At 41.7% G+C, this 27369-nt stretch overlaps 2 protein-coding genes and 1 long non-coding RNA gene across 4 annotated transcripts in view; 1 reads left to right on the top strand and 2 right to left on the bottom strand.

The window, feature by feature from the left end:
• Positions 1–27369, top strand: part of LOC122972517 — a 112577-nt gene that overhangs the window by 45479 nt on the left and 39729 nt on the right. Inside the window, exons 8-9 of one of the 2 annotated variants that reach the window (XM_044339688.1) lie at positions 18937–18991; positions 21333–21530. In XM_044339688.1, the coding sequence (XP_044195623.1) occupies positions 18937–18991; positions 21333–21515 (238 nt within the window). In that variant the 3' untranslated portion in view covers positions 21516–21530. Of the gene's footprint in view, positions 1–18936; positions 18992–21332; positions 21531–27369 lie in introns of those variants that run through there. The other variant, XM_044339687.1, reaches the window with a different exon arrangement.
• On the bottom strand, positions 1876–4980 carry bhlhe22 (basic helix-loop-helix family, member e22). The gene has a single exon (XM_044339683.1). The coding sequence runs from the start codon at positions 3685–3687 to the stop codon at positions 2881–2883; it is 807 nt and encodes a 268-aa protein (XP_044195618.1). The 5' UTR covers positions 3688–4980; the 3' UTR covers positions 1876–2880.
• Positions 9943–13212, bottom strand: LOC122972535. Its single transcript, XR_006399773.1, has 2 exons — positions 12909–13212; positions 9943–10776 (listed from the first exon to the last, which is right to left on the bottom strand). It is a non-coding gene; the product is annotated as an uncharacterized LOC122972535 (long non-coding RNA).

The raw sequence follows: 27369 nt of genomic DNA, 5'->3' as shown, positions 1-27369 counted from the left end.
GTATGGGTTAAATGCTCCAGTCATTTGTGCATTAATGCATATTTCATAATTAATGTTTTTTGTGAAGTGTCAATTTCCAGCAGCAGTGGAAGGGGAAAAAATGACATTTGTGTGTGAAAACTAAAAATATCTGAGCGAAGTCCTGAAAAAGCGATGATACCCAACAGGAGTTGCTGACAGGATTTTTATGCCAGAGCCATTTTGATGTCTCCTGATTATTTTCCATTCTTGATTAAGGGCTGTTCTGTGAAGATTCAAAGCATTCAGGAGTGTGATGGGATTAAATGGGACACTGTAATGGCCCTGTTGTCGGAATGGCTCATCATACAGACACAAAGCTGAGATCGGAGACTGGAGAATACCAAACCACTGTTGTAAACTGGAAACACAATGTCATTACTGTTCACTTTTGAGGCAAGAAAGACAGGAATTTGCTTTGTTAAAATTATTTGGAGGAAACATTCAGCAATCAATTCATTTTAAAAAATGGTATTTTTCATGTACAGTTGTGTCAGTTTAAAGTCTGTTTTGAAGAAGTGAAAATTATTGTCATTACTAAACTCCATCAAATTTATCGAGTGTTATATCTGACTAAAACTTTTCACATTTTCACTGTTGAGGAAAGGAAGAGGTTGTTAAAGAAATATATCTGTGATGTTAGCTGTTAATCCTTTAAAAAATGACCAGTGTATTGAATTGAGTTCAATTGTTTTCAAAGAGATGTGAATCTGCATGTCAGTCTTACAGTATCATCAAAGCTGTTAGTCTCACAGGAAATACTTAATGATTCAAAATTCTCAAAAATACATAAATAAAGAAAGACTCAATACATTAATTCATTTTTGAAAATATTAAATTCCCATATATATGCCTTTAAATTCTGTTGCCTCTGTCCAAGGTGCTGAAATCCTCAGAACTTACACTGACTTTACTTTTTATGTGCAAAAGTATCAATAATTGATATATTATATTGCAAAGATAATTTGGTAATACAATTATTACTTAAATATGTGACTTTAATCCGTTTTAGACCAAGCCTTCCTGCGTAACTGAAAATACAGCATCTCCAGTCTTTTTAAAGTCTCTACATCTGATGCAAAATGTCCAATTTCACTTCCCCTCTAAATTTTGCAGAGTGAGCTCCATGTGGTTGGAGGTTGTTTAGGATTGAAATTATGCAACAAAAAAAAAAAATATTTGAGGGATAATTTTCTGACTTTTACTGTTTTGGATCTCGTCAGTTGTTTTTGTGGTGTGGACAGCAGACTGAGGGGGACAAAGGGCGAGTCGATGGGAGTGCAGCTGATGGCTGCGTTGTGATTAAAGACACCAAATTACGGCAATGAGCAGTGTCGTAATTACTTTCCTTAATCACATTCTGGAGGTCTAATTGCCTTAACGATGTGTTTCATTATGTGAAGCCAGGTATTACAGTCGACAGTTTCTGTTGTTTTCGTATTCAAATATTATTTCACACCGTCATGGAAATTGTTTTAATAATCACAATAAAGTCGCCAGTGTATTTTTTTTTAATTTTATCGAGGAGCACAAACATTATCTTACTGTCTTGGGGCAATATTCGCCCACCACGTCTGGCCTTCGCTCCCAGGACTTGGCCCAAGAAAAGAAAAGTTACCAGTTTTGATGGAGCGGAAAATTATTGACCAATTCTGTCTGTATAGTCGACACCTGGCGAGATTCCGAGACTGACAAGTAAGAGTTCCCTATGTTTGTTTTTTTTACGATTTAACCATGATGAAAATGTCAAGTTCAATTCTAAATTTTCAGTGAGTGTTTTCATCAAATACAAAAGGCTCTGTGGCACTCTGGTTCCACTTTCCACTACACTTCACATCAGATGAATAGACAGAAGTATTTCTGTTGTTCAAAATATTTTAATAAAGCTTTTCAACACTGAAATACATACAAATGGCCCCTCTGCTCATATAATAACTAAGGTATCTACAGTAATCCACAGCTCGACCTGACAACGCGATTGATCTGATCATCTTGTGTGAGGAGAGAAACGAAAAAATAGAGCAACTAAGAAAAAAAAAAGACCACAATGTGCAATGCAAGCAAAATATCCATTATAAATATCCCAATTAATTAATTACAAAAGACACATCGAAACACCTCATAAACCTTGGTTCAGGTTTTCTAAATTTTTCTGAATTTTTATTATATCACAGTGCCCCCCCCAAAAAAGAATTGTAATAGGCGTGCGCAACGATTAACAAGTGTCTGGATTAGCACGTAAATATCTGACTGATTAAACCACTTAACTCGTCTATTTCATTTAACTTTTTCCTTGTCCATGACATTCCACGTGCTCAACAGAAAAAGTTCATGAAAACAGGCCTTGAACCAGTAAGTAAACAAGCAAAATGTCTCTGAGGTGAATCAAATATAACAAACCGCAAATAAAACGGGTGGGGGGGTGGAAGCAGCAGAAAGTGAGGTTGGACTAACGCTCCAGGAAGGTGTCCATCTATTCAAGTGAAAAAAAAAAGTCGCACGTTGTCAGGTCAACCACATCACCAAAAGGGTCCATACTGTAACCGAGCAAGTGATCAACAACTCACTCAAACACTTGCAGCCACTCTTACAGGCCTAACTGTAGCTCTGTTTGGTCTTCACTGCCATTCATACCAGCACTTTAAGGATGATTTATGTACACAATCAAGTATTGTTTGAACAAAAAAGCGCGTTTTGAATGCATTTAGTAAATATTATAAAAGTATTCATCGGCATTACTTCTTTGTCTCTAAGCCTACTGACTTCAACAACAGTCTCACAGGTTTTTTCCTCCCCCAAAAGTGTTCTCAAAAGTGGTGTCTGTTCTCGCATGTGCTTCTCTTGAGTCCGTGTCAGGCGCAGTTAAGGCTTGTCAGTGCACTGTTTGCAGAGGCTGGAGGTGGCGTTGTTGAATAGGGCACATTTATCGGGGCAGGAGGACGCAGCCACCCCGGTGGGGAAGGGATATCCAGGCGGCTGCTCGTACGCGCCCAAGCCGGGAGCTGCGAGGGCAGTGGTGGCCGGTATCGAAGCAGCAGAGATGGCTTGGCCCTGGTTGAGATACGCCACTAGCCTCCTCATCTCCTCCAGTGCCTGTGCCTGCATGAGGATGTAGTTTTTGGCGAGCAGCAAAGTGGCAATTTTGGAGAGTTTCCGCACTGAGGGGCTGTGTGCGTAGGGGATGACCCCCCTGAGCTCATCCAGCGCGTCGTTCAGATCGTGCATCCGTCGTCTTTCTCTGGCATTGATGTTTAGCCTCAGTATTTTCTGCTCTTTGGTTTTCTTACCTCCTTCGGCTTTGCCCGCGCTCACCGTCCGCCCATCGGTCAGAAGGACCATCTCACACCTGCCGTCACTGTCATCGTCGGGGCTCTGCTCTCCGCCGCTGCTCTCCGCAGCCGAGGTCCTGTTGGCGCTCTCCCCGAAATTGACGCACAAAGATCCGGTCGGCAGACCCAGTGGTCCTCCTCTACCTCCCGCCAGTCCTCCCGGCTGAATCGGGTCTGGGTCGGTTTGGTCAAAGCAGCTGATCGGTGACTGGCGGTCTCTGGCTGGTAGTTCAATGCCGGCAGACGGTCTGAAAGCATCCATTTTTTTAGTGGACACGGCGCTGAGAGTTTTGTGAAAAATGTCCGCAGAGCCGCCGTTCAAGTTCATCCTCCTGTCCATAGCCTAGTGGGATTGGCGTTGTGGCGAGCTGCGGTCGCTTCTGCAAACTCTTGACACGTCTTTGTGAGTTTCTTCCTCTGTTTGTCCTTTACGAGTTTTGCTCTGTGTCAGTGGTGAAGTTGCAGGCTTGCTTGACTTGTCAGCTGAGGTGTGGAGACGAGGAGGAGATTCGTGTAATAAGTGCTGCTCTCTCTCTCTCTCTCTTTCTCTCTCTCTCTCTCTCTCTCTGTCTCTCTCTCTCTCCCTCTCTCTCTCTCCCTCTCTCTCTCTGTTTGATTCACCTTCACCGGATGATCCTCGTTACGCACAAGACGCCTGAGTCTTTTTACATCATTATCTCGAGGCGGGTTATTAAAAGGGATTCGCCTATTGGGACAGAGACACCCTCTCCCCCTCTCACTCTCCACCCAATCAGGTTAACGTTTTAATTAATGGCATTTAAACGATGACAAACAATACCGCGTGCGCTGTAGCTCTCTCTATGTGTGTGTGTGATCGAGGCTCTTTATATATCGAGGCTCATTTTTAGAAAAGCCTTGCGATCATAAAATAAGCTGCTTCAGTGATTTAGTCGTGTGACTTTCACTGGTGTCTGTATAGAGAAAAGTTGCACATCAAAGTAGCTTTTAGTCATCCTCGTTTGATGTAGAGCGACAGAAATGAATGTTTCTGTCAACCCATTTCAAAACTCACAGTTTACAGTTGTGTGCTTGTGAATTTTCGTTCTTTTGCCACTAGTTTGTCAGCTCCTCTTGTGCACCAAAGCTTCGGGTGAATTCAGAGAATCGACCTTATTGTTATCACAGCTTGACAAGAGGTTCTGCTACAGAGTTGTATTGGTTATACGTTATCTTTGAAATTCACAGTCAACATACAACTTTTCTTTTATTCGGACTTATGGTTGTTAAAAACATACATATATATATATTGAACCCATAAATTAACACAAAATTCCCATCTCCACTGTTGAACTTTCCCCATGACAGAGCTTGCGCTCTTACCAAGATTTACTCGTGCTCATACTGCCATCTACTGGGTTATATAGTGGAGTACAACCACAATGAAGAGACAAATGCCATCGGATGAATTAATAATCTCACTTTGCAGGCCGACAATTCAATTCTACCAAGCTTTCTTCATTTCACGTCATCTTTGGCATGTGCATCAGTACCAAACGCACGAATGATGAAAAAAATTACATCATTTCCTAATTTTAAAATTCTAATTAACATCTTTAAAGTCCCCCCTCCACTCAAAAATGTATTTTTCTTCTTGTTCCTGAGCTTCATTGTGCAGAATTATGTATATGCAGAGTTTGACACTTGAAGGCTGTTTTCACATTCATCTGCTGAAAGTGGAAAGTTTCTTTGTGCTCATTGAAAATCTTGAGTTTAAGGGGCGTGATTTGTAATATCACAACTAGTTTTGAAGCCAGTATGCAACTTACATAAGTGTGACGTGGAAACCTGAAGCCTCTAAGAGACACCTTTCATCCAACAGTTAAACTGATGAACATGATGAACAATATTTGCATATTCATAGATTCTTGGACTTTTAATGACGGAGAAGGAGTAGATGCCATTTTAGGGATTTTAATGAGGGGAAGTACACATTTTTTGTGGGGAAAAAACATATCAGACACACATTGTTGTTCCAAGCAGAGTATTTTTATATGTATTAATACATATATGGAGGGGATCTTTAAGTTTACAGTATTGAATATGTGAAGCGCAATCATAGGGGAAAATGTATAGAATTAAGCACAAGACCTAAATCTCCCAGTTCAAGCAATGAAACCATAAATAATTGTGGATTTGAACATTTTGTTTAATATATAAGCATGAAAAAGCTACTGCACATGCAGAATGTATGTGATGTTGAACAGTGTGGGGAAAAAAATGTATTCTCTAACTTTGCAGCTTCATAAAGGCACAGTCCACTGACTTTTACTTACCACAAGGAGTACTTCTCAGCCTGTGAAACTGTTGCATAATGTCTTTATACCTGATGATGTCATCATGGATTGGGCTTTAGACATCACATTTATAACAGAAGGCCTGTGTTACAGACTTGGGGGCAGTGAAGTTTAGAAGACATGGGCATTTACGAGGCAGTATCATGGAAATGTTAGCGTTTTTGAGCTTGATCCATACAATTGATTAAAAGTAATTTCATCCTCTGCTGCTTTGATTTTAACCTTTCTTTCTTTCTGTCTGTCTTTCTTTCTTTTTTAAATGGGTTCTCCCAAGTCCTCCAACATTCAGAAAGTGCACCTTAAAATCTGAAATACTCCTTTAAAAGGATCATAAATATTTTGAGGATTAATTGGCTCATGAGAGAAAAACAGCCACTGCAGAGCAGATGTGGGCAGCAGAGCTGTCCGTGGTGCTGAACAGGCCATTGGCTCCACAGGTTTACACCTGAGCTACTTTCTTTTCCAAAGGGCTCATACCTAAACTCTACAGGTATCTCTCAAGTACACCGTTGCCCGGGGAACCCCACAGTGCACAAAGATTCAGTAAGAGCAGCCCTGTAACTGCTTGCACAGGGAACACATTCTTCTTCACCTCGGAAATTTCAGGCTTACACAAAAAGCCATTTTAGTAATTACACTCCCCTAGAAGCCATTTGTAGACACTGGCTGCAGTGCATTAAGGAACAAAATCTCCCTCCACTTCCTCTGATGTTACCATGGCAAGTTACCATGGTATGTGTGCTGCCCACATTAAAGGAACCTTTAGCAGTGATTACAATTGACCCCTGCCAATTGAAACCACAGTGAGTTTGGCGTGGATTTTTGCAGCCTCTGAGGTGGTACCTTGGCAGCTTCGTATTGTGCAGTTGGAATGAAGCTTTGTAGAAAAGTCTGCGCCGACTCCTCCAATGTATCACCCACTGAACAAGACAAAGTCTGCCAAAGAGTTGTTTTGTTCAGAATCCATGTATGTCCTTTAATCACATGCAGGGACATGGAGTCTGAGAAAAAATTGAGAGGTATCTTTAACAACTCACTTAATCAATGTAGACATGTTGGTCAATTTTAGCTTACATGTGCTTGTACTCACGACTTCAAATTAAGTGAAGATAATTGTAAGAACAGCATTTACTTGACTGATCGTGTGATGACAGTCTGTTCAGTTATACAGTGTTTTTTGACTAATTAGCTTTAATTTGACTCAAGTCTTTAGAGACAGATGAGCTAAATTCTGCTAAAAATGTAAATATCAGTAACCATAACAAAAAGTAGTATGTTAATTAAACTCCTACTCCCACTGATAGTGATTTCTATAAACGATACTGGTATAGTTTTCATTCTCTGTCACACAGCAGGTAATGTCTGTCACTTTTTTTTACATTAATGCTAGCCACCTGCCTCTCTGCATCAGCATAATAATAGTGTGAAAGTGAAAGAACTGATACTAAAAACTCCTTTCTAGTGGAAGAAATAACTCACTGAAATAATTTTACATAGTTTATCAAATAACTGTGACCACATGGGCTGTTTTTACTACATTTAAAATGAAAGTATGACAGAAACCTGTGTATTTTTTGCTTCTTTTCTTTGCAGCTGCAACACAAACACCACTGGCCAACACTTGTTCAACACATTCAAGGTCAATGTTTTATCCCTTTTTCCAGCATATTTCAATTAGCGTATGTTCAGTCTCTGTGCTCAGGCTCCGTGAGAGGCCATCAGGGGCAAAATACTTGAGGAGGTTATGATCTAACGAGTGGCAGAGACAGCCGCTTTATCCTGAGACAGCAAGAGAACACCTTCATGGCCAATCAGGTCCGCCTAATGAGACAAGATGGGCCAGGACGGTGCCACAGCCATTACAGCCACAGTCCGTCAGCACTCTGGTAATGAAAAGGACCGTCGAAGGCAGGATTGTGTAGGAAAAGTATAAAGCATCGCTTTAGATTGGGTTAAAAGAGAGATATAGACATATATGTTTTAACCTTAAATGAAACACCCAAACACACAGTGGATTTAAAGTATGCACACTTAAAGGTTGTCAGACTGAACTATATGCACATAGCCCAGCAAAAACTTAAATAAACAGTCATTTCAGATCCACTTTGGCTGAACTGGATTTAGTTGCATGTTGATTCATCTTTCCAGCCATGAAAAAAGGACACACAACTTCCAAAATTAATTGGGTTCTACTGATGATGAAGCATTTCTAATTGAAAGTATTAAAAATGTGAAATTTAGCTGACTTCAACTGTCCATTTCGCTTTTTTGATTATAATTAGTCCGTTTTTTTAATGTGCCAATTTAAGACGAGTCTCTTGTGTGTCCAAATAGTTTTGGCAGTATTTTCTGTCATTACCACAAGAGGGCAGACGAGGCCTGCTAATGGGAGGGAAACCAGTTGAAGCTGGAGGAGCTGAGGGGCAAAGCAGGAGCGTGATGAACGTGCTTTATTGCAGCCTTGTGGATTTCATTCAACTTTGAAGGTTTTGGTTATCAGTGGAAGCCAGACTCTCGGGCTGTAGAGGCCTGATATGAAATTTCAATTTTGTCATGTGGTGCCCTACATCGAGCAGGGCGAGTCGTATTCATGATATGGCATGTAGGCTGCACTGTTTCTCTTCTGTAGGCGACCAAGTTGCAGCTTCATTAGTAAAAAAAAAAAGAAAAAAAAAAAAGGTCAGCTCCGGCATTTACCTGGATGGGAGGGTGAATTCTCAAATAGTTGTGACTGTAAATCTGTGTTCATTCGTGTCATCTTTAAGGCGGCAGTACATGAACATACCTCTCCGTGAAGATCCATGGCTGTAGTTTTTGCAGCCTTTGTATTCAGGACTCTTAATTAGCACCGAGTCTCACTTCATTTAATTATTTTCGAATCTAGCTGAGCTCTGGCATTTTTCTCTCATCGTGTTTGCCGTATCGTTCATTGTTTTCACTACTCATTGCTTATTTGTAGCATTTAAGGAAATAAACATTAATGAGTTGGAGAAATGATTGGATAAAACTCCCCCCATCCCCCATAAGCACCTTCTCCCATCCATCATCACTGCTCCCGCCATCCTCGGCGATGATTTGCGGAGACCCATGTCGTTAATCAAGATCGGATTATTGTCTGCTGTCAAAGTGTGCAAAATGGAACCACTGTGTTTCTCCAAGTGGCGCATAAAAAGGTGCAATCTGAAGCAATAATCTGTAAAATATAACAAAGCTTACGTAGAGTTATAGCTCCGGAAATCTTATCACAATGTCTGCTGTACGTCAAATTCTCAACTCTGAAAGAAACATTTAGCCTCCATCATGTCTTAATATGACTGCGGCGCCCCTGAACGCCACTAGGCGACAGACTAAGATAGGAGGATGTTTTTTCATCCGGCGCAAATGCCATAAGACTCTTTGAGCTGCTGCTCTGTATTCAGTTTTTGTTTGGTCGAAATGTTTGTTAGGCAATATTTTCAAACCTTTTAATATCCAATCAGACATGTGGATGTGTTTCTGCATAGAGGTCCTCAGCCCACCTCCTCATTTACATTCCATACTGGGTGCGTGTTCATGGAAATTAATATGCAGATCAAATAAATCATAGTTTAATATCGTTGTCATGCAAGGCCTCTTTAAGGTTATTGCAGGGAGGCGAAAATTAGACCGTCTTTACTGCAAACATGTCAATTTCCCTCTGAGCAAGTGGAGAAAAATGTTTCCGCTGGAACAAGATGTTCAGTGCTGATCAGCTCAACAATTATCTCGAATCAAACAAGAATAATTTTCTTTCTATCGTTATTAATCCTCTTATTCAAAGGTATTATTACTTCATTGTAGAGAAAAAACCCCAGCTAAAACAAGCCCAGAGCAGTCGTATTACTTCGCTTCGTTTGTAAAATTTCCTCACTTGATTTAAGAAAAATAAGGTTTTAGGACGATGTTTTCTCATATCTTCTGATCCCCTGGCTTGTGTCTGTGTGTGTGTGTGTGTGTGTATATGTGTGTGTGTGTGTGTGTGTACAGTTTATATGCTGCGGAGTTCTGCATTCCTGTACTACAGTGAAACAGCCATTTCCGCTTCTGCACCGGCAGGCGAGTGAAACAAAAGGCTGATCGGTGGTGCGCAGATTTCAGCACCACAGAAGGTGGACAGCTCTCTCGGGCAGCCTGTGTGTGCGTGTGTGTGTGGATGGACAGCTCCCACCGACACACACACACACACACACACACACACACACACACACACTCACAGGAGCCATCACATGTATGTTCACAGGAAAAACCAGAGCTTTAAAAAGTCGTTGTGTGGACTTATTTTATTATTGAAGGAAAGGGGGGAGGGGAGATACAACAGTACATGAATAATGCGTTACAGTTTGATAAAACAAGCGAACCTCCAACTGAGAGCGACACCAATGCTTTTAAAACGGTAAATAGTGAAAAGACATGATGTATATTTCTCTGGTCTGCAGACATCTGAAGACTGGAGGATCATCTCTTGGCATTCACCGCGTGCCTTAATTGTAAGACATTAAATCAAGGTCCGCTGTGAACACGGAGAGACACAACCCGCTCGTCTGTGTGTGTGTATGTGTGTGTGTGTATGTGTGTGTGTGTGTGTGTGTGTGTGTGTGTGTGTGTGTGTGTGTGTGTGTGTGTGTCCGTCCACCAGCTGCATTCACTCTACTGTGGGAAACGGGCAAACACCTCGACCCGTTCCGATGAGAGCTGTTATTATAAATGTGATCAAATTATTTTGCAGCCTTGGAGGCCTGTGCTCTGTGACTAAAAACGGTTTGGGATGTTGGCCAAAAAATACAAATAAAAAAAAAATCCAAAGCATCCCGCACGTATCCAAAGAGATCAAATCCTCTCAGGTTGATGTGCAGGCCTACCTTATATTGTAAAAAAAAAAAAAAAAAAAAAACATTCAATAGGGGAAAAGGAGGTTATGTTACAGGACTGACTTAAACGCAAAATAGACAGCAGGTAGACTAGCTCTGCGGGCAAAATGATTATACGTCCCAGGCCGCTTTTGGAGGCGAAAAAGGACTCCGTTTGATCTTTCTCCGTCGACTGCTTGGTCCAAAATTGCAGAAAGCATAAAAGTCCTCCATTATCCCATAATGCACCTACAAAAGAAGGGAAAACACAAAATGCGTCATGAACTTCATATAGAATTGAAGATGACAAAATCTCATATTCCCCTTTGACCTGTTTTTTAATACAGTTGACGTCCATAAAACAGAAAAAAAAGTCACTGTCCACGTCCAAAATATTGATTTTCCTTGTCACATACGCATTTTCCTCCAACACACACATACATATACACACACACACAAGCCTGCAGCCTCTACTTGCGGGTCACACGTTAAAAACTGCCGCAAATTGCAAACGGGGCAGTTGAAGAGCCTCGGTAAGTGCGGATGTCCTGAACACAGCGTATATGCGTCCATGCACGCGTTTCTCCCCAACAGCAGACTGACCGGGACACCGAGTCCAGCACCGACACCGCTTGAATGGGACTGATCTCTCTCCGTCCGGTCTTCTCCTCTGACTTTAGGATTAATGGTGCTACAGCCAAACAAATGAGGCATCTGCCTTCAGCACAAGAGGATTGGGATGAGGGGGGGTTGGGAGGGGGGAAGGGGGGGGGGGGTGTTTACGTCACCGGGCAAACAGATGTTCCTCTATATTACCCAGCGTCCTCCTCATCATTACCCTGTGTCCTTGAAACTAGGAGGGAAATTGACGACTTCCCATTCGGAGTATTAACGTTTATCGTCGAAATGTATTAATAGTTCTGCAGTTGGTTGGTGAAGTGTGTGCGTGCGTGTGTGTGTGTGCGTGTGCGCGCGCGGGCCGGCAGAGGAAATGCCAACAATGGCCCCGCAAATTGTGAAGCCCTAAATCTGGTATTGGCTGTGAACGGTTATGCAACATTGCACTATTCAACAAAAAAAAGAGAGAGAGAGGAACACACGTGTACACACTCACACAAATACAGACTAACACTCATGCACGAGCATGCACACACGCACTCTCTCTCTCTCCCCTCACACACACACAGGGTTGAGGGAGGGATGCTCGTGTCATCCTGAGCCTGCTGTTTGATGTGAGCATATACTGTATTTTACTCGGTGTGACGACCTGCAACTCGTTTTTAATCTGAGGTATTGAAATAAACTTTAAAAGCAATGACTGTGTATCTGTCATGTATGGGTTATATAACGTACAAACTACGTCTGATGGAGAAGTGAAGTACATTCAACGCTTGGAGATGCGTGTTTTAGGAAAAATTACTCTCATACTAATCATGTTATTGTATGAGGAGGCTGACACAGACCCGACATCTATGCAATTATGAACCTGTATAATCTGCAGTGATGCAGACTTCTAGCTGCGACCCTATTGATTTACATACCTTCTAATGCAGGCTAAAAACTGCTTAAATTCAAATAAAGTCAGGTCTGTCTAATCATAATTAGGAGCCGCATACCTGACCACCAACCTGAGCTTGACGGAGCCACTCAGCTCATCATTGTGGAGGACCTATTCTGCATTTGACAGCCCATGTTTTGCCATTAAAGAGCAAAAAAAAAAAAAAAAAAAACGGCGTGAAAAGCAGTGTAGGCAAAATGAGGAGGCGCAAGCTCGTAGATATGGTAATTGCAATGCATTACCCACTCGCTGGAATGGAGAGGAGAGGGATGCAGAAACAAAGGGAATCGCCATTTTAGACGGAAACGTCCCCATCCCCTGAAAAACCGGGCGACTCTCTCATTTGGAGCTTCATCACTTGCCTGTCAGCACATCCCCATATTTCGGGTCCCTGTGTCTATCCGACCATCGACACGAACACGACCCCTATTGTCCTTAAGCACCGCGCAGTGAACAAACGATAGTGGCTCCGAAATCCACCGTCCTCTTTATCCTTCTTATTGATTATGCAACCGTCGACATAAAGCGATGCGCGCGCGGGTTTGGTGATGATTTCCTATCGCCCCCTTTTTTTTTTTTTTTTTTTTTTTGTTCGCTCTCCTCTCTGAGTGGTTTATTCCCTAAAGCCCGCAATAACAATGGCAAGTGCAACGTGCATGGAGACGCGCACAGGACCATTATCTTTGTATAGGTTATTTAAAAAGAGATCTTTATTCTTCCATAAACTACTAAAATACATATTTTACAACCAGTCGAAGCAAAAATACACGATAACGTTACCAATAAATGATCAAAGGGATCGAGCATAAAGCAAGATACTCACCATGATATGGTCCACGCCATATGGTGGATCCCAGCGCACTGTGGTCTGCTAATAATTTATCCGTGCTCTGCTGCTTTTCACTTCATTTTAGCATTATTACTTGACTGCAGATCTCTACACCGTGGAGGGAGGCTTGTATTCCCGGTTTCCCTTTTGGCGTATAGGCGGCGGACAAGCAAAGACTCCGTTTGGCGAGAAGCTGATACTACCAATGAGAGCGATGCTGTAGCCTCTGCAAAGCATGGCTGCGCTTTCTCGCTTTTTTTTCAAAAGAGGGCAGGTCGTTCTGTGCATTACAATGAGTAAAAATCTCTCTCTCTCTCTCTCTCTCTCTCTCTCTCTCTCTCTCTCTCTCTCTCTCTCTCTCTCTCTCTCTCTCTCTCTCTCTCTCTCTCTCTCTCTCTCTCTCTCTCCCTCCTCTCTCTCCTCACATGCACACGCGCGCGCACACACACACACACACACGCTTTTATACTTACTAATGCGCGCTCGCTCACCCTGACACGCAAATATATCCTATGCGCGCTCTGGATAAATCCCTATATATGTCTAGTGTTTTTTTATATATATTATTATGATTATTTTATTGTTTTCGTGCACGTTGCGGCACTTTCACTGTGCATTTTTTTTAGCACACAGGCCTGTTATATTTTATATGTTCAGTTTGCAGCAATAACTATTCTATAATCTAGCAATGCTCTATATTAGGAGTGCCGGATCTTCGCCTTGCCGGCCACAATTAATCATGTTTAATGCCGTTTGTCTTGAGAGGTCCATTAGTGCGTTGCAGTTTCACGCATCAGGCCGCCGGATTGCAACTCAATTTCTATAGGCTGGTCCTGTTAGTCCAACTATAAGCCAACCCAAATAAACTCAACGGTATTTTACAGCAAGATTTAGGGGATGAAATGCGGTGTTATAGGACTAATAACACCAAAGCTTAACCATTCTTCTATTCATTGGTCAATAAAGGAATAGATTAAACATTGTTTATTTTATTTTTGTGCACATTAATGTCTCTGTGTGCCACTACAGACCTGCTTACAAAGCTCTTTCTGCACCACACATTTCAACGTACAAAAGGAACAGAGACTGTGCAGTTTAGGGAGTCTTGTGTTGGGCATTCAGCACTGAAGCAGTAATTGATTGAAGCAAGTGGCAGTCCTGCACTGCTCGTTTGTATCCCCTTCACTTCCTGTCGTGATTGACTCCCAGGCAAAGATCCAATCGAAACCAGGGCCCCATGGATGATGTCATTTGAGTAACCTCACTAACCCTATAGCCAAGGCGGAACACACAGGCCTGCTAATGCCTACTTACACCTATTAATATAGATCTGATTCCAGCGTTAGAAATAGCCTGTAGGTGTTATTCACGGTCTATTTCTTCGAGTTCTCCCCCTTCTGTCATCTCATCCTTGCCGTTTCTCCCTTTCACAGTTTCACTCTGTTACTGTTTTATTGTTTCACTCGGTTACAGTGTTGGCCTTTGACGGCTGCAAGAATCCAGTCGGTGCAATGATGCAACGTTGGCGTGTGATGCAACGCCGGGCGAACATACCACTAAACAGTGGTAGGATAAGATATATAACAGCGTTGACAACATTTTTATTCCTTCCATTTAAAGTGTTAGAGGGAAAAGTCTGCCGGGGCTTGCATCAGGCTACATATAGAGGGAAGTTTGAAAGCTGCTTTTTCTCCGGCAGAGAGGGGGGTAAAGCTATTGTTCCCGCTGAAACAATGGGAGCTGCGGGGCGACATGCAGCGGTGCGCACATGAATGGCAGGGCTCTGGGATGTGTGTGGGTCAGTGGCCCGGGGTCTCCGTCCCAAAGCCCCTTTCCCAGCGCCTCACAATGAACCTGCACAAGGTCGGGGCTCCTAGGGGTCACAGGCCACCCCCCTTTTGTCCCGCACTTCAAAACACATAAACATTTATTAATCAAGAGCCAGTCACTGGGCCCCCTTGTCTAAAAAAAAAAAAAAAAAAAAAAAAAAGGGGGGGGGTGAGAGGGGTGGCGTGAGGTGGGGGAGAAGAACTGGGGGTGAAAGAAAGAAATAACTACTGCCTGCAGATGCAAATTCCATCATTTGACCAGAGGTGGAAGTTTGTAAAAGTTGGAAAAGCAGCCTAATAGTGGAAGTTGGGGGCTCTGTGCAGGAGGCAGCCGGCGGATGGAAACACACGGCCGAGTAAGACTGGATTTGGACTTATTAAAGTGTACCCGTCCATCTGTTTCTCTCTTCTGTTGGATATGCTTTCAACATGTCTGGAATGGGATTTCTGTCGCACAGTGACACGCTGTTCTCCACACCTGAGGACTCAAAGGACAAAAAATAAGGAGGGTATAACCGCCTGCACAGCACTGAACCGTTCTGACATAAAATAATACAGTCAGTGGCAGCGCATTATCATAGTGAATACAGTTCGTTTACATCCAAACACACGGAGGCTGCAGCATCGAAACGCCCTTCATAATGCACACGGAGTCTATGTAAACAAGTGCAAAAACTCCCAACTAAGGCGACATCGAAATACTGCTTCTGTGTGCATTTTCGATCGAGGCTGTTGTGTTATTTGTTGACAAGGCCTCTCCGAGCAGCTTAGCCACATGAAACGTACCTGTTTGAGATTTTTTTTTTTTTTTTTTTGAGAAAAAAAAAGAGGGGATCAAGTTAATTCTAGTCAAGATCAAATAACACTTAGCACCGGGCAAAATAAGCTGCATTCATGTCAAATAAAAATGTATTTATGGGTGTTAAAGCTCGCCAATAAGCATCGTTGTTTTTGGGAAAGCTGTGTAACGAATGGGGAAGCAAATCGAAACGAAAATGTGTCTGTCTGTAGGAAAATGTGTCCAGGCTGCTGCAGGCTTTGTGCTCTGCAGCAAGTAAACGTTAGTTGCATCAGTTTCAGCAACGACATGCCTTAATAACCGCAGTCTTTTCTATCAGCCCCCCCCCTTTTTTTTTTGCATCATGCATTAGGCCTCCCCCACCTCCCCCCCAAAACACATCCTAAACGATGTTGCTCTTTGTACTATAATATCCTCCATAAAATGTACAAAGCTGGTTTCATTGGTTGATGTATTTTGTCTTTTTTAACATGTGAGTAAATGGTAAAAAAAAATGTTATTGTAATACAGTAGTATGAAGTAGTCATATATGTGTGTTTTTGATTTAGATTTTATTTTTTATAAATTGTGATTAGTCATAAATTGATTATAATGACGAATAACAAGTTATTGTGAGCTGAATTAAGCTTTTGATGAGCTTTCATATGTATGAAAACGTGTTGCAGATAGCTGCAAGGCAACCACTTAAAAATAATCTTAGTATTATTGTTTTAATAAATTCTCATGCATTTTTAAATTGTTTTTGAATTTTCCCAAACTCATACTCTGTTTGGTAAAAAAAACAAAACAAAAAAACAAAAAACAGTCACTACAGTCCTGAATATTCATGTTAAGAATGTGGAAAAAGTGATTTAGTTTTAGGTTTCCTGACTGAAATCAAAATAATCTCTTTCTAATGTCACACTTGCAACACAGACAGGTAGACATACCTGCAGTACCATGTGAGAAACAGGGGGCATAGTGTGTATTTCCACAGTTTGAATGGAAATATTTGGAATATTAAGTCATGGAATATTTGGTGAACATGCTGTTTAAATAATGATAATTTCTCTCACTGTTATGTTTAAATTTAAGAACCTTGTGCATGTATTAACTACCGCCTACTCACTATTTGTATTGATATTCATTCTTAAAAATGATTAAATTCATTTAGAAATGCATTTTATAGATTCTACTATTTTGTCACTGAGTGAAAATAGCTTTTGGAGTGAAAATTCTATTTCAAATGTACATCAGTTTGTAAATATTATTATAAAAACACAATATTGTAAAATGTAATAATATGTTTCACTCCAAGGAGTAGACACAATTTTTCAATATGACAAAACACATGGGTTGTTCTTATGGGAACCTTGCCCAGATACTACAGTATCAATAACACTGTCATCAATAGCTTATTAGTTTTTGTATATGAAAGTAGTTGTAAATTCCTTGTTTTACTAGCCCATAGATACACACACACATATTTTCTGACATCTCTACATGATCGAGCATCTTCAATTTTACCAGTTTTCAGGCGCTCAGTATCAAAGTGACATCTTGTGTAATCCTAGTTTATTTTAAAGAAATGTTATGATGTTATATGTGCCAGCAGTCCTGACCTGCAATGAATAGACTTCAGAATTAGAGAATAACCCAGTAGATTCTGCTTTGTTTCAGGACATGACCTCATTGCAAATCTTTTTTTTTTTTTTTTTCAAACATATCCTGATGGTAACGTGTGCCTTGCTTAGCCCGAGAAGGGACAGTACGCTCCCCGAGCTAACATCAAACACCAAACAGCAGTTGTTATTTCATGGTTGCGTGCAAGCAGAACCAGGTCATCTGCACTGGGTTACAGGCCTGCTGGCTGTGTTTGTAGTGTCCTCCAATGTGTGCATCTTCCCCTCATGCTACACACATTGTGCTTTTCCGCTCGGTATGTAAAAGCCATTCATAGCTTTGCCTTGATTGCTGTTAAATTCACACATTCAACAATATCTGTAATTTGAGAGGAGAACAAATCAGAGAGGAGGTGCACTTTTTAGAAATGGTGCATAAAAAGGAATCTAGCCGCTTAAGATGAAATTCTGCGTAGGCTGTTTGTAATTTGACTTTGCTTAGGAAAATTTAAAAGAAATTAGGGGAGTTTCCTTACAGAGGGGAACACAAAGCCTTATTTGCACAATAGTGATCCTTTAATTTACTGTAGTTGCCTTAACTTGAACTCCAGTCCATTACAGAAGATGTGTGTTAACTAGAGTTATGATATCTTGAATGAAATGCACCTCCCGCCATATAAACATCTGTATCAGGAAGCTGAATCCTGTCTGTAATTACTGGGAAGGGATACTTTGTACTGTGCGCCCTTGCTGTGTTTTGTGTGAGTGAAGCGAGGATGAGTGTGTGGGACCTTCCCCCTCTGACATTAGCAGGGGGTCAAATGTGCATGTATAGGGCACCTGGCTCTCCACCTCCCATCTCTCTGTGATGTTAAATGTCAACCAGCAGCATCCAGAGAAAGCTTCCATTCTAATGCTTATGCCAGGAGATCATCACGTCTGACTCTCCAAGCCATGTTTCTCTTGTGTAGGGCAATTAAAGCAGAGTGGGAGAGAGGAAATTTACAGAATCATTAACCTAAGGTTTTGGTTTTAGTCGAGTAGATGGTCTATGGGTTGAAAGAAAATCCCCCTGCCTTTCGTGTCAATTTAAGATGAGCTGCTTAATCTTGATTGGTTTCAGAAAGATGTGTGTTGTGTGAAATAAACAAATGAATGAATTTATTCTGGACACAGGTGCTCACGCTCGTGAAAATCATTTTGCTCCAATAACTTGTATTCAGGTGCTGCCGCCTCGCATTGCTCAGTGACAGTTGTTTTTTTTTTTTTGTTTTTTTTTTAAATAGATGCAGCAGGAGTGATATGATCAGATCAGAGATTTTACAAGGCACCGTGTGGATTAATGTATAGCGCAATAACTGCATTGCACGCTTATCCAATTGTTTCTTTGATTTGAGATACAGTTTAGCGTTGGCATCTCACCCGAGGTGCAGGAGGGGTTAGATGTAAATCTGCGCTATCAGTTGTAGAAACGTCCTCGCTCAGAAATGGCAGCAGTCAGGACCTTCCGCTGCACTTGCACTGTTCCCTAATAGAAAGCCCATTGAGGCCCAATCAGCAGGTCTGTTCCAGGCTTGTAAGTGGATTTCTCCCATACCCCCAAGGTTTGTGAAATGGGGGTCAATGGGTCTCTTATTGTTTTTCTCTGCCTCTTTATCCCCACATAGCTGTGTGATGTCAACAGTGAAGTGACTGAGAAAGCTGGGCCCTGTGAAAAAAAAAAAAAAAAAAAAAAAAAATCCAGAGAGGAAATAACTGCTATTATGATCTCTGTGCGTGTCTACTCTCAACAGGGTTGCAATTGTTCCAGTGGGCATGGATGTGTACCCATATGAAGAATGGAAAGAGGTAAATATCACTTATCCCCCCCAACAGGTCGAAATAAAACGGCAACAGCAGCTTACAGAGAGCTACTGAAAATATTGAGTTTAGTCTGATATTTACCACTAAATATTTCCCTTACTGTCTCTCAAACGGTTTACAGTTCATTGTGCAATAAGGTTCCTCATAAAAAGATTTAATATGTAAACAACATTGTCAAATGAGCTGTTTTTATATGCTACTTATACATTTCACAGCAGGGACACTTTTGTCTTACCTATCAGAAAAACACTCAGTAATGCAGGATGTACACAGCTTTTCACATAATTTCCTTTTCAGCTTGAAACAAATGTCTATCCTCTAAAGTGACTCTAAATAGAGACGTTTTTATAACTGATATGTTTTTGTCAGAGGCACAATGGCATTGTTTCCATTGTGTTATAGCCCGGTGCCATTTATTAAATGAAAGTGGGGATCTGTTATGAGGTGGAATTTTATGCCTCTGCCTGCAATGTGATCATTGCACCAAAGCACAGCCATAAATTTCTTTTGATATAATTGTATTAATGCAGCGAGTAATGGATGAGCATATGTTTCACACTGATTACTATCCCTCTCTGACTGTGTGTCCTAGTTGCCTTCCCATCGCCTGACTATCGGAATGAGAATATGTGCCTTGAGTTAATGCTGATTGCAGCAGCTGCCAACACATGAATCTCCATGGCAACAATAATGGTTGCCAGGCAACCATGCTCTTTTAGGGACACTGAAAGAAGCCCAAAGGCTTACTAAAAATATATATGGGTATAGTACTTCTTCAACGCCTCAGCCGTATGCACGTTATGCACGGAACAACAAACAGTTAAATGCTTTTAGACCTCACGTGTGATTTCTGCTTTTCAGCTGCAGTGTGTTACCCTGATGCTACCCTACTTTGACATGAGCGCTCACTCCTAAATGGCAGCCGCAAACACTGATACCGTTCATGACATTAGTGCACAGAGCCATGACAGAGGAATGAATGCTTCTTCTTTGCACTGTATTTGGTGTTGCTGGACAGCCTGGTTCAAGGAGATAGTGATGGGTTTTTTTTTTCACTCTTGAAAAATGGGGCAACTGTCAGCCATCTTGGCTCCTGCATTGAGCTTCCCCTTCGCAGCTCGCACAGACCCAGGTGGCATGCGCACACGCTTTGGAACAAAGCATTCCATCAGCGCAAGTGACATCACTGCAGTCAGCTCAGCTGTTTCTGCCTGCGCTATAAATAGTGTGGCGGAAAGAGCGGATTGCCTATGCAGAAAATATTTAACTCCTGACCCCAAGCCTTGAGAGAAATAGATTTTTTTTTTTCTTGCGTGGAAGTGGGGAACTGGATCTTTGCCAGTGCATCAATCATGAAATATGGGTGTTTGTTCATGCTCGCCTTATGGTTCTATGTCTAAGTCCCTGCACAGTATTTTGTGAAAGTGTGATGCATTGTTTTGAGCTCTGTGTTAAATTTATGATCAGTGACTAAGCTTTGAAACAGGGAGACAGTAATACTTAGACAAACAAAAAAAAAAAAAGTGACGTGATGAAAATTGGAGTGATCTTTAATATTTGAGATTCAGAACCTGAAGTATATTTTATGCATGATGGTGTTGATTTTATAGTTTTTTTAATTTATTGTGCACAAGACATAATTTTATACAGTTTTATTATTGTGTATAAGAGTTTTTCCACAATATGCAATATGTACTGTATATTGTAAGGAACTTACTGTATACAATGTACGGTATATTCCTTACAATTTACAAATTATTCAGTGCATTTATTTCTGGTCACAATCGTGTTTTCTCGTCAAAACAGACATTGCAGCCTCTAGTTGTGAAGCATGAAATTGCACAGAGCAGTGACATTTGAATACCTTACAATGGCTCTTATTAAATAGGTCAGACCTGCACCTTGGCTCATAAAGCAGCATGTAAGCGCAGACAGGAATCATCCTCGTGTTGTGGCCACCCACAGTAACTGCACTTCATTCATTGTGTCATACTAATTGGATACTTGTGGTCTGGGCAGCGATTGTGCTTTTAATATGATTGGTGAATGTATTCTAGATGTAGCCTTGTTAGCTGCGAGTTGTTTGAACAAGGAGGTTCTCTCGGAAAGTGAAGAATGTTGAGCCGAAGCCGTGGCGAGTGATGGTGGCAAATGTAAAGATAAAGCGAGGAGGAAGGCGGAGGGAAGAGCTTAGTCACACACATCTCTAAGAGGGAAACCAATTGCAGTCATTGATAATGTAGCATGTCTTCTGGCTTCCTGCAGTGTTTTTTTTTTTTTGCACATGCCCTGTTCTGAAGTCTTCCTTCTCTCCAACACTTACTAGCGCTGCAGCAGTCTGCTAGTCCAGCCAGCCAGGCTGAGGGTCGTGGTGTGGCTGGCCAGGCGCCAGGACGTGTGCAGGGGGCTATGCCATGGCGTTGGCCCTCGCAGGCTGGCAGCATTGAGGAGCGTAAAGGCATTCAGTAGCGTGAATGTCCCTTTGTCTCAGAGCAGCGTGCCAGGCTAGCTCTAATGAGGCAGCTCTTTGTGGCAGGCCTCTCAACATCAAGTGGGCTGGTGGACTCATTAACCTGACTACTGCAAATAAAGCAGGCAGGCACAAGAGACGCCTATGATAGCACACTTAAGGCCCCGCTGAATCCCTCCCCCCCCACCACCACCACCGCTATCATCCCTCCACCTCCTCCCTTTCCTCTTTTCCCTTCAGTCTCCCAGGCTTCCCAGGGCTCCTCTCATAGGAGGAAATCAGCCTCTGGCCTATTTCAGGTGTCCCAAATAAGGGATGGGGGGTGATTTCCAACTTCCTTATTCTGTCTCCTTCATACCTTGAGCTTTAATCAGTTTTTGGCTCTGTACTGTAACCTGTTTTTTTTTTTTTTTTCCGCTGAAAAATGAATGAACTGGGTTTGCTTGCTCCTGTGTAATAAATGGAGTCAGTTGGTGCAAGTGGCTGCGTATAAAGTGTGTCAGCAAATGTGATGCCAGTTCATACAGTGTGTTTATTCACTGCAATATTTATTTCTGTAAATATATGTCAATGAACTGGTTGCGGATTTCTTTGTTGTAGTAAAGAAGAGATACTTTCAATCGGCTCATAAATATAATGTGCAATCTGTAAATAGGTTTTTATAATGGGTACAGTTGGTGTGCAGATCTTGTTGTGCTGATGTTGTGCTAAAAAGCATTAAATCAAGTGCTTTGGGCATTTAAACATAGGTCAATATGCATTTGTATTTTAGTGGCATTGTGCTCCCAACAATCTATTATTCATTGTTGTTCTGGGTCAGCATTTAATTGCAGTTCAGTTGGTTTTATCTGTAAGAACTCAACAGAACCACAGCCAGACTCACTATCATTTTTTTTCTTTTAGTTCATTCAAAAGTGGCAAAGAAAAAGGGAGATGCTAGAATAGTGTGATGAGATATATGGTGGGAAATATGTCAGTCATCTTTTCCACCATGTCCAATTTAATATTTGCATTTCATCTCTTTGATTTGATGTGTTCTTGAGCTGAAATCTCACTTACAAACACATTAAGACTGTCAAGGTACTCCCTTGTTATATTACTTTGTATATTAGTTGAACTGCTGTCAGTCTGATTTTAGTTTCATGGTTAATGAGTCAAATCCTTTTATACCATCTTGAATCTTTTAAACTTATCAACTTGAGCAAAGTGTTGATCAACTTGACTTAATTAGGTCGGCGAAGCCTTTATGAGTCATTCTACCAACTAATGAAGCAGTTGTAATGTCGGAACGAGGGATTGTAAGCGAGTCCGCAGAAATAGACTCGCTAACTTGTTTTGATGAATACTTTTATAGTGGTGTGGAAGTCGTATAGCTCGCCCCTGAATTATGTATCCATGTGAAATTGGGTCGTGAGCAGCTGTTCCCTGCGCACTGACAAGGACAGGTCAGATGCTCATCTCACATTATGATGGTGTGTTGTTTTATATTTCTCCTTATTATTTATCTCTCATATCACTGCTGGTTATTAACGTTCAGCGTTATTGCTTATGGGTGTGGACCTCCCAGATATTGATTCGATGTTAATGTCATGTACTGTTTGATATATGGCCTTTGAAATTGCTCAAGCATTTGATCAGGTTGCTTGTATGTAGATTAGATTCATTAGATATTCCCCCCGCTATTTTTCATGATGTTTCCCCACATTCATTTTGCGGCCTCTCATTGTCCTCCCTGCACAGTAAATGCTTTTAATCTGGTGATTGTGTGTACTCTTGATAAGCCCTGCGCAAATTCACGCTGCAGCGCAGAAGGTAGGGAAAGGCTAACCCCACAATGAGCACTAATCGTGCGAGTGCCTCATTTTCTAAAAAGGAATATTCATACAAACATCAAAGGGGTTCACACTCCTGACACTGACAAATTGCAGATGAGGTTTCATTAATTAAGTAGGCCACTAATGTTTATTTAAATGAAATTTACGGTTGCATTATTGATTTGCCACCACAAAATTATCTGACACGATGCACATGGATTATGAGCAGTGGCTCTCTGCAGGCTCAGACAGACAGCGGGGGTGTGGAGGATATTTGGAGGGGGTCTTGCCATGTTTCATGCCTAGAGGTTGGAGTGGAAACACAGACAGGGGAAGAGGGTTAAGAATCAGTATGGCTGCCAGCGTGAAGATGCCCTTGCTTGTGTATCCTGAGGATAAAGTCAGAGCTTGTGGAGGGGAAAAGGGGGTATTTTTGTTTGCATTTAAACTGCAGACAATTTGAATGGTAGGTATAAGGATGGAGAGATATATCTGCCATAATCATTTCTGCTTTTATAGGACATGTGGCAAATGAAAGTAGCAATAATTGACTGAAAGTACATGTCCATTTCACTTGACTTCATTCAGGGTAGATAATACTCAGAGCAGAGGCACATATCTCCTCCCAGCATTTACCACACATCAGCATTACCTTTTGCCTTCTAGTTTCCTGCCTCTCTTATAACTGGTGACTGTCAATTTCAGGTTTCCTATCACTGCTTTTGTCATTATCATTTTATATTCTTTAAGCAGTATATTTAAAAAAAAAAATGACAATACACATTTTAAATACGTTACATTTGTGTTTGAATTTATGGTTCAAATTCTCCTTTGAATGTCACCGTGAACCTAAAATGATTTCATACGTTTTTCTCTCTCTATTGTTCCCAAGGGCAGGATGAAGGAGACAAGTCTAACCACACACACGCACATATTTGTGAGCTGCACATACACGCTCGGCGCTTTTTGCTTTTTTTTTTTGTAGACGAATTGCTATTGACAAGTATACACAATACACCAAGGGCTACTGAGAAGACTCAATAAAATTGAAGGATAGGCTTGTTGAGATCCAAGGCCTTTCTAATTCCCTGTAATAGACTCCTCTATGCTTTGAAATGTGATTTAGGCCAGAGTAGTGGGTTTTGGTAGTCTGTTAGCCACTCCATCCATCGCTCCTCCCTGTAATGGAGAGCATCAGAGTCAGAGGCAGGTTTTACCAGGCAGAGACGTACACCGCAGCATTCGTGCAACAACCACAGCCTCTTGTCTGTCCCACAGTAAAACATTTGACTGAACAAAAATCAATCGTAATTAGATCGGATGAAATGAATCCAGGTGTCAGAGTTCAAGTTGATACCAATAAACCAAACTGTCTGCTCCCTGGATTTGTACCATGATTAATCTGCGACAGTAAATAAAACAATACTCCGGCTCCTCCTGCGTGTAAACAATGCTGCCTTGGTGTTAGTAGTCAAATGTAGGAGTTTCTCGTTCTTCATCTCTATCAGAACTGGTTTATTTTACAGACTGTAAAAGCTGGTGCTGTGCAGCCAGTGTTCAGATTCTTTGATGTATTTATACAAATGCATCTTCTGTAGTGGTTTCCATTCTATTTATGCAGTGACTTAACACAGACAAGAATGCACACACATGCTGGTGTCAGGGTCCATACGGCGTGCCTTTATTATAAAAACTAATTGTAGGTCTCTCTCTCTCTCTCTCTTTCTTTCTGTGTGTGTGTGTGTGTGTGTGTGTGTGTGTGTGCGTGTGTGTAGAGCAGATGAAACTGTTTCTGTTCTTCTCTTCCTCTCGGGCAGCGCTCTGATGGCAGGTCCAACGGGATGACTGCCTGCCATCTGTCCAGGTATCCTGCTCCGCACGCCTTCGCCCTACAGCTCTGTGGAAGTGTCTGAATCTGAGCACGTGCTTCTGTGTGTGTGTGTGTTTGTCTATAAATTGCCCTCTGTTCTGAGAAACATAAGACACTAACACTCTCTTAGAAGGTCTTCTCTTGATTATTATTGTGTATCTTTACATACACACACAGTGACACTTGTTGAGCACGTATAAATCTGTCACACAGCCACTCTGTAGTGTGCACAAGCCCTCCCGCTACCAAGGGATATACCCATATGTGTGTATGTATGTGTGTGTTTGTGGAGAGACAGAGATGTGTAGAGGTGGAGCTGAAGGCAGAGAGAGCACTGTGCTCTATACTGTGTGTGTTTGTGCGTGTGTGTGTGTGGCAGGTGGTAAATGACATTGCGCGTGAGGCCGAGGTCAACCTCACTGGGCATAAGCCCAAGCTATATTATCAACTGGTTAGCTGGCAGCTTGCTCTGCTGTACTGACGCACAGCCCACACCCACTGCTATCCACACCTAGACAATCACATGCACACACACACACACACACACACACACACACACACACACACACACACACACACACACACACAGACAACTTGCTAAAATATTGATTTCTAAACAGCATGGAATTGTAAAGAAACGTAGCTGTTTTATTGCTGGTAGCAGCAGCATTGTATTCCAGTTGAAGCGCCAATTTAAACACTAAAATTTGCTTTGAAAAATGTCCTCACCATTTGAGTTATATATTCAGAAATAAAAGCTAGGAGATGCAGTATTTATTTTAATAGTGCCATTTTAAATTATCTGTAGCATTTTTATTATGCAAAAGCAACAGCCATCTTTATGTCCTCCCTGCATGTTTCCTTTGGAGTTTATGCTAAATAAGATACATTGTTTATTTATGTTTTTGCATCAATATCTGATCAAAAATGACTGTCACACAATGCAGTGTAAGATTGAACCGGGGACATTTTCAGTGTTAAAAATAGATCAAGTGCCTTCGCTTGATAGCGCAGCGAGTCTCTGGCATCGCGTTGCCCTATCTACATCATCCTTTCAAAGTGAAAGAAAAATCTTCTGACGTGCTCCCATTTTTTTTTTTTTTTTTTGTTGCGGCAAGTCATGCTTCATCAGAGCTGCGTGCTGTTTGACCCACTTTACTTCAACATTTCATCCGCCGTTGTCTCAAAGAAAACCAAATACCACGGTGCATTTACAGTAGTTGAGAAAGGACGGTGTGTTTTTCTCTGTAACATGCTCCAAATGCTTGTACAGTAAATACCACAGTTACTTCACATATGTATAATGACATATATACAGATTGTTATCTTTTTTTTTAATAATATGTGCTTCTTACTCAGATCAGACAGTGAACATGAACTTCTATATGTGCTTGCATGTGATAAAAATATTTCCAGCAGGTGTTGTTTATCTGCCTCCATATCAGAAGTGTGTATAAAGAAGGAGGGAGGTCACAAAATGTGACAGCAACATTTTGTGATTTTCTTTTTTTTCCCCCCGCTGAGCTCTCCTCTGTATGTGCCAGTGGCTCGTTGGCCGTAGGAAAGAACCCAAATTTACGTCTGAGGTTAGGAGGCAGGGATGGATAGAGAGATGCTGAGGAGAGAGGGGGGATGGGATGGAAAGAGAAAGAGAGAAGTGGAGGGGAGGGAGGAGAGGAGGAGGAGGAGGGGGGGGCCACAGCAGCTGGCTTATTTTTTCCTGTCATTATCCCTGGCCGCTGTTTCAGTCAGCCCCATTTGATGAAAGTCAAATAGTACACTAGCCCTGATTATGTGACAACTGGAATTCACCTACTTAGTTAATCCTGCATCGGGGTTTAGATTTCAATTAATTTCTCTCTGGTTGCTCCATCCTCCCAGGGGGTGGTGAGAGCGAGGGTGGGGGAGGGGAGCCTGCTGTGTGGGTGAGGAGGATACAGTATGATGATGGAGAGGGTGGGGGGAGGGGAAGCCATACATAGAGAGCAGAGATGGCGAAAATGCCTGCACAGCACATTCACATATACCATGCAGGTCAGGGAGATTGTACCTGTCTGGTTTTCTTATTTTTAACGGCGCAGTCAGGGAGCAATAAGCTGAATATTTTTTTTATAGCTGTTCTTGGCTTTTGCAAAGAGATTCATGGCGTGTGTATGACTGCGGCATGTGCATTTATGTCTTTGTGCCACCCTGCACGGTGTTGAGCGAG

Source organism: Thunnus albacares, chromosome 21 (genome assembly GCF_914725855.1).
Source record: "Thunnus albacares chromosome 21, fThuAlb1.1, whole genome shotgun sequence".
Taxonomy (NCBI): domain Eukaryota; kingdom Metazoa; phylum Chordata; class Actinopteri; order Scombriformes; family Scombridae; genus Thunnus; species Thunnus albacares.
This window is presented reverse-complemented; position numbering and strand designations above follow the sequence as displayed.